Consider the following 8557-nt stretch of genomic DNA (forward strand, 5'->3'; position numbering starts at 1 on the left):
CCCCCCCCCCCCCCCCCGCCTCCCATGTGATTATGTTTTGCAACCTATGTTTCATCATTTGTGTAATCTATCTGGTATTCCAATTTGATTTAGAATACTACACATAGCTCAATGTGTGTGTGTGTGTGTGTGTGTGTGTGTGTGCAATTCTTTTTAGATTTTATTCCAAATTAACTGGGATCTGAAAAATAATGAATGATAATGGCTTTCATCTCTAAGAAAAATGCTTGCCTTTGGATCTTGTGCTTCTAACTCTCTCTTAATACAATTGTTGTTTTCTTTGCCTTCTTTCCATATTTACTTGATATACAGTTTCTTTCTCTCTTTCTTTTCCTTTGTCTTCTTTTTTTCTTCCCCTAGCAGTTGGGTGCTTGAACTGAGGGCCTCATGCTCTTCCTTTTTTGTTTTTCTTTTTTTCCCCTCATGCTCTTTCTTGACTTGTTTGCTCAGCTCTCCACTTACAGCTTTTGCAAGTTAATGGGAAATAAGAGTCATGAACTTTTCCATTAGATCTGGTTCTGAACCCTGATCTCAGATCTAAGCTTCTTGCTTAGCTAGGATAGAGGCATGAGCTGTTGATACATGGCGTAATGTGCTATTTTCTCAAAGATTTATTTAGGCTTACTAGTTTTTTGTTTGGCATAAACCTCCTTGATATTTTTTTTTACTTTATACAACTTTAAATTATTTTAATGTTGAGATTGCAAATGTATCCTTAAGCTCCCATTTGAACAGTCAGTTGTTCTGCTTTGTATTCTAGGAGTTATTTAACTCTTTACCTTCAAGGCAATTTAAATAAAATGCAATAAACCATTGCTTGTTATCTACTGAGCATGCTCTGCTGGTGGTTAAGGCCATTGTCAGGGGTGGGAGGTAGCAACTTGCTTACCAAACTCTTAAATAGTCTGTGAGTATAATCTAGTCATTCATCTTACTTAACAATAATAAATATTTAAAGAGTCCATTACTATGCTAGAACTATAGTAAGAACCAGAATGAATATGAATAAGACATACAAAGTCCCTCATGATGCTAGGAAGTTTTGTGCTGAGTACAAACAGGTAAATAAATAGTAAGGTACAGTGGTAGAGATCAGCTGTACAATGTGAGAAATGAACTAGACAGTCCATTCTTAGTCAAGGTAGGAGAGGAGTTGGCAAACTTTGCTTTTCCCAGACGTGGCGATAGAAAAAAATTACACATGTTACAGGCAGAAAGACAAACAAGGAAGGATTATTTCAGTAAATATGCCACTGTTTGTACAAGTTGTTTGAGTTTCAGAAATTAAACATTGTTCATTAACAGTCACTTTCATGAAGTAAAAGTGAATTAGACATCATATGAAATGGAAAAAATGGCTTGCTGGATTTTGTTAATTTTTGTTTTCTGGATTGATGACATAGAAGACAGAACCTATTGCTAAAGATGCAAAAACTGTAAACACTTGAAATTAAGTTTCCCTTCTTCCTCTTTCTTGCTGCTTAACCCAAAATATTTCTCCCCAGGACACAGTGTCATTTACTAAATCTTTAAAAAAATATCCAATTATTCCAGAGGTAGCCTATTTATTTCAAGCATGTAAGAATGTATTTCCCACACAATTTACATATATTGTTCTGCTCTTGGTTTTCTCCCTAGAAAATGGAGCAAAGTTTCCACCACACCAATTCTTACAAAACACCTGTATTATTTTCCCTTAATGGATGCATATGACCCCATTTGTATGGACTCATCAGAATTTATTTAATCAGTTTTCTAGCAATATGTAGCTTTTTTCCTTCTGTACTTATAAATGATTACTTAGTAAAAATCTAATAATATCTCATTGCTTACATTAAAATTTTATAAGGTGGGAGCTACAGGTATAATAATTTTAATGGTTTTAAAAGGTAACTAGTAGATTATGATTTGATTATTTTAAGTTAAAAATTGGAAAATAATGATTTTCAGCTTTGATTTTTTTTTTGTGTGGGTCATGGGTCTTGAACTCTGGGCCTAGACATGGTCCCTCAGCTCTATCAGCTCAAGGTAAGTGCTCTACTACTTGAGCCACAGCACCACTTCCGGTTTCCTGGTGATTTAATGGAGATCAGAGTCTCACGGCCATTCCTGCCCCAGGCTGGCTTTGAACCGCCATCCTCAGATCAGCCTCCTGAATAGCTAGGATTACAGCATGAGAAACCAGCACCTGGCCTCAACTTTGATTTCATTTTTGTTTTGCATTTCTTCTTTGTCAATTGTTTACAAACTCCAAGAAGTCCTTGGTATTGCTTTCCTTGAATCTATCTTCCTCATCTCTCAAATTTCTATAACCAGTACATTTGGTTTCCAAACTTTATTCTAACAAACACCTGCTAAGTGCATCCTGTGCACTAGCAAGGTATTCAAAGTACTTGCCCTTGTATACTACTTGGTCTAGAGAAGAATTTTAACTGCCCAGCTTTCTTTCCCCACTCTCAAACTGGTATACTCTTGTTTCTGTCTTCTCCCCGCCCCCCCACCCCCAGCTCTCTGTTATTATTTAACTCTGTCTCCTTGTTCTTTCCCCACAGTGACTTCACATAACTATCCTCACACCTTGTCTATTTTCAATGTAACTGTAACATCAAGATTTCTCAACAGAGTGCCTATGATGACTTCTACAATTAGTTAAATGAAACAACTCCTCACATCACCCATAAGAAGAAATTTGCTACCACTTCTTTATAAGTGTGGGACGTTCAAGTATTGTGCATGTAATTTTTCACTGGATGTATGGTCAAATCAGAAGCCATAATTTCAAGATAACTTAAAGGCTTGCTTTTGGTGCTGGGGATTGAACTCAAGGGTGATTCATGTTACGGATATACTGTACAATTGAGCCCCTGAAAACGTGTCATTTATTATTGTGAGAGATTTGTTTCTGGGGGAGAATTTAATTCTTTGAAACCTACTGTACTGATTTATAGAATGGAGAAAAGTAGATTGAGTTTCAAAAGTCTGAGAACCCCAGTAATGGTGTCAAGTGTTATCTCCTATGTAATCCTATAGAAAATGTAGTTTTTTCTATTTTTTAGGTCATATAGGAAAAGAGATTCAGCTGGGCATCAGTGGTTCATGTCTGTAATTCTAGCTACTCAGGAGGCTGAGATCTGAAAATTGCAGTTCCTGGGAAAGAAATATGAAATACTTCTGTCCAATAAGCTATCAAAATAAAAGCCAAAATTGGAGTTGTGGCTCAAGTAGAAGAGTGCCAGTCTTGAGCAAAAAAAGCTCAAGGATAAGGACCAGGTCCTAATTCAAGCCCTGGGACTGGCACAATAAACAAGAGGGAGGAAGTGGAGGAGGAGGAAGAGGAGGAAGAGGAGGAGGAAGAAGAGGAGGAGCAAGAACAAGAGGTAGGAGGAGGAGGAGAAACAAGAAAGTTTCACTTAAGCAAGTGGTCCTAAATGACATGAATTTTAAAAGGTTTTAAATATGTTTTTAATTTGTCCTTACGGTCTAGCACCACAGCATACAAATATTCTCTTCTGAAACACAAGCCCGAATATGCCCATGTTCTCTTAATGATTTTTAGCCTGAACACATCCTTTGTAGTCAAATGCCTTGCCTTTCTCCTCCATTTTCATTTCCTTCTCTTTGACAGCATCAAGTCATATACTCTTGTTGCATCAGGTCCCCATTTATTTTCCTATATTACTATCTCTGTCTGGTGGAGAGTTCTTATTTTTAGCTCTTAGTGCTTCAACCACTCAACCTTTTTCATTCTTTACTTAGAAATATGAAAACAAAGTCATCAGCTGTGATGCTCTTACCTGAAAATATGGCCAGACACAAGAAGGGAAGGAAAAGGAGCAGGTCCATGGTTCGTCCAGTTGGTTTGTACTTCACCCGGGGTGAATTTCGGTGTAACTCTTCAGTCACTTCCTTCTGAATAAACTGACTGGAGCACTCTCGTGTTATATATTTCAAATTTTCTCCACCCCGATTGCTAAAGATTGTCACTGTCTTAAAAAATTACAGAGTAACTTTTACAAACCTAAAGGTGTTGCTTCTGGAATGAATTGTCATTTTGCAAATTAGCTTCACGCCCAACTCCCATAAATATCCAATATTGCATATGCATATATCAGGTACCTTCTCCCAGAAAAAAAGGAAAAGATGGAGCCCATCAAGAAAATTCATAAATTTGGGCTTTATTTTTTATTGAAAGTGGACAGTTTATTTTCAATCAGTATTGGTATTGACATTCTAAGTGTAGATGTCCATAATAGAGGACCTCAAGGCATTTTCCTTCAAATGAGTTATATGTCAATTATGTACCTCAAATTATATAGTAAAAGCAAGTTAAATTGCACTGAGCATTGGTCTTTAGTAGGTAATAAATGCATTCAATGGAGAACGGTGACAGGTCATGTGGTTTTATGAGGTAGCGAGAGACAATAGAACTCATGTTTGGAGAATAACATTACAATATTGGCCTCCTTTTCCACTTAGGAACTCATGTGAAAATCATCTGGATATACATACTTATCCAATATTATAAAATGCTGGAGTAAAATAATATTCAAGGTTGGCAGTACTATATTAGGAAAACTTGAATTATTTTGAGCATATCCAAAAGATGACTTGGGCACTGAGAATTCTAGAGGTCACATAACATAATGCAGGTTGGTGGCAGCTGGAAATTTGTGACTAAAACTGGAGAGTTTTGGAAATAGAATGGTCATTTACTACATTCACACACATTGTATATAAGGAGTACATTATTGCATTTGTGTCCCTCTAAATGATATCATAAGCATAAGGACTAAATTTCAGCATAGAAGAAAAGTTTTATATTTCTAAAGAAAACTTTAACTTTGGGTAGGAGGTGATAGAGATAATTTTTACACTTCCTGGCAAGGTAACACATTTTCCTCAAAGAATAGACCTCTAGACCAACTGAGATTTGTACAAATGTCATTAGGAAATTGAAAGGCCATGAGAAATAAACATCAAGTATTTCCCCAAATCCTTCTTTGTAAATTTTCAATAGCTTGAGAAAATGGAAGAGATGGTCACTGAAGACCTGTACTCAGAGCTATCAGATTTATCAAGTAGTGCTGTGCTCTACTAGACCTCTATCAAAAAGGATCAAATATATGAAAGCTATTTTCTTTTTCAAAAAATTATTTTTATTTTTGGAGGGCGTCCGGTCATGGGGCCTGAACCCTGGAGCTGGGCCCTGTCCCTCAGCTCTTCATCTCAAGCCTAGCACTCTACCACTTGAGCCACAGTGTCACTTACGGCTTTTTTTATTTTTGCTTATGTGGTGCTGAGGAATCAAACCCAGGGCTTCATGCACGCAAGGCAAGCATTCTACCACTGAGCCACCTTCCCAGCCCCAAAAGCTATTTTCTTATCTAGAGTCTAAGTGTCTAAGTAATGAATGAGACACTAGCTACACTTGCATTTGCCTCTTACAGAATTCCTGCTTTTATCTGTATCGCTCATATGTTTCCCTATCCCTAGAGCTACTGCCCCTTTAAACAGCATCTATAATTAATAGGCAGTTACATGCATTGAACATGAGGACTCTGGAGGGTGTGACAGTCACTTGTAGCTCAACTCTGAGGTCTCAAATGTTGCTTCAGTGGATTGTTCTGGAAATTGAACTACAGGCTGAATTCTTGAGGCTAGTGCCCTACCATTTGAGCCACATGTCCAGCACTTTTGCTTTCAGCATTTTTTTTGCAGAGAGGAACTTGAACTAATTTTGTCCATGCTGGTCTCCATCTGAGATCCTCTACCTCCTGCCTCCCAAATAGCTGGGCCTATGGACCAAGATGGTTACATCCAGCCCTTGGAAATTTTTTTTTTTTTTTTGCGGGGGAGGGGGGGCTGGTCATGGGGCTTGAACTCTGGGCCTGGGCACTGTCCCTCAGCACTTCAGCTCAAGGCTAGCGCTCTACCACTTGAGCCACAGCACCACTTCCGGCTTTTTTTTCTGCTTATGTGGTGCTGAGGAATTGAACCCAGAGCCTCATGCATGCAAGGCAAGCGCTCTACCACTGAGCCACCTTCCCAGCCCCCCTTGGAAAGTCTTTAACTGAAATATTTATCTCTCTCAGAATACTATTATTTTTCTTACCTCTGCAGTTTCCATCCATTTTCCATCCAAGTTCCACCCTTCTATTCACATTTAGGAGTAAGGTCAAAATTTTGGATAGAAGCAAGTTCAGAAAATTATGTTTTTCAGGCATTGGTGTAAGGTGTTAGATTGTCTCAGTAGTCATTATACTACAGTGGAAATAATAACCACAAAAGTGTCAAATTGCTCAAATGCTGTTTACTCTGTGTGTGTGTGTGTGTGTGTGTGCGCGCGTGTGTGCGCATGCACCCATGTGTGCATGGGCACATCTTGGAGCTTGAATTCAGGGCCTGGGTGCTGTACCTGAGGTTTTTTGCTCAAGGCTAGAACTCTACCACTTTAGCCATAGCTTCACTTCTGGGTTTTTGGTGGTCAGTTACAGAAAATAGTCTCACAGACTCTCCTGTTCCGGCTGGCTTCAAATCATGATCTTCACAACTCAGCCTGCTGATTAGCTAGGATTATAGATGTGAGCCCCCAGCACCCAGTCTACCTTCTTTTTATGTTTGTGTTTTTAGCTTTTTCTTTTTCATCTTTCTTCCTTTATCTTTATAAAAATCATAAAGATATTATCCAATTTAAAGAATCAAACTTTTCCATGTATGCTTAAGGTCTGGAAGGCAAATAGGAAATCTGAAGTGTGGAGACCTCAGTTTCTAACTATAATTTGTCATCCTTTCTCAGGTTATCTGATGTAACCTCAAGAAGATATGTGCCACCTACCTAAAGAGCTGAGAACAAAGAAGTCCCTAAGAGCTTTTTCCTTTTGGATACTTTAATCACTGTATAGTATTTCTATTCTTCACCAGGGAAAGAAAAACATAATTTAAGTATTTTTTTGGCCCCAAGAAGGGTCTAAAGTTTGAAACAGTAAAAGACAGAAAGCACAACTACATAGCACTCATAAGGTTATTCAACATAAAAACAAGTGTCCAGTCAAACAGCCTCAATACCTTGTCAGATCTTTGAAATATACTTTTATTTCATAGGAGACATGATACCTCTTAAACATAGCGTCATGTTGCTAAAACTTTCAGTGGGAAGACTGCCAGTTGGTTAGCAAATCTTATTAAATGCTTTACAACATTAAGACCAAAGGCCACCTTCTACATAACCCCTACTTACCACGAAGTCCTTTGTTATTCTTCATTGACTCACTGGTTGTCAGTTTCAGAGATATTTCCCACTATTTCCACATAAAGATAATAGTTTCAGAACACTGTGTCTTGGAAGGAGGCAGATGATTGGGAAAGGGTTTTGAATCACATGCCTACTTTCTGCTTCCTTTTCTTCATTCAGAGCACAGTATAAACTGAGATGCAAACTGAAATTCAAATGTATCCAATTTTTTTTTGTGAAGCATACATCTGACATATACACATTCTATTAATGTGAGGGACATTAGAGGGAAAAAGTAACAGAATAATACTATTTTATTTACATCAGCATGTAAAGAAAATAGAAATATAACACCTGTCTCTTTCATTTTAGTTGAAGCCACATGGAGTGACCAGAGAACAACAAAACATACTAAATCATAATTAAAATATTCATGAAATATGTTGGTTATCTCTGGCATTTATTGACTTAGTCTCAAGATTTGCATCACGTGGAAATCCTTTTGGTGTCTATGTTTGTAAATTCTGGGGATAAACTCTGAAATATAAAACCTTTCTCACCCCCAAAATGAATTCCCCATTACAATCTAATTGTTAGCGGTGACCTATGGTTTAACCTTGTCTTTATACTTAAGTGGATACAACACTCATCACCATATCTATGATTTTCACAAGTCAATACTAGATTTTTCTGTAACTTGTTTCTCAAGCTCTGCTTGCAATCAAATTTCATGTACTATTCACTTATAACTAGACTAATAATGTTATTTTGATGGAAAATGTGTTTTTAAGGCATTGTTACAAAGATCAGCACCAGCTGAGTGCTGGTGGGTGACGTCTGTGAATACTAGTGACTCAGGAGGCTGAGATCTGAGGATCACAGTTCAAACTCAGCCTAGGCAGAAAAAGTCCATGAGACTCTTATCTTCAATAAATTACTCAGAAAAAGCTGGAAGTGGCACTGTGACTCAAGTAGTAGAGCTCTAGCCTTGAACAAAAGAAGCTCAGGGACAGTGTCCAGATCCTGAGTTCAAGCCCCAGGAAGGGTAAAAAGAAAAACAAAAAAAATCCCAAACCAACCAAACAAACAAACAAAAACCCCCACAAAGATCAGCACCAACCAATGCTTACATCTCTCTTCATGTCAGTTTTTGTTCTACAAAAGAGTCTAGTCCCTTTCCTGAAAGCTGAGCCAGTATAATTTGCTTCCTCTATGAAGAAATTCTTCTCTATTTTTTATTGTGAAAATACCATACAGAGGGGTTACAATTACATGGGCAAGATAATGAGTACATTTCTTATCAAGCATTGTAGCCTCCTTCTTTGT

The 8557-nt window shown here is 37.7% G+C and overlaps 1 protein-coding gene across 1 annotated transcript in view; it reads right to left on the bottom strand.

Moving 5' to 3' along the window:
* LOC105992573 (collagen alpha-2(IV) chain) overlaps positions 1 to 7132 on the bottom strand; it is a 38787-nt gene extending 31655 nt beyond the window's left edge. The window contains 2 exon segments of the mRNA XM_013025491.1: positions 3795 to 3983; positions 7114 to 7132. Of these exon segments, the coding sequence (XP_012880945.1) occupies positions 3795 to 3983; positions 7114 to 7132 (208 nt within the window).
* Between the last annotated feature and the right edge of the window lie 1425 nt (positions 7133 to 8557).

This window comes from Dipodomys ordii, unplaced genomic scaffold (genome assembly GCF_000151885.1).
Source record: "Dipodomys ordii isolate 6190 unplaced genomic scaffold, Dord_2.0 Scaffold85, whole genome shotgun sequence".
Lineage (NCBI taxonomy): Eukaryota > Metazoa > Chordata > Mammalia > Rodentia > Heteromyidae > Dipodomys > Dipodomys ordii.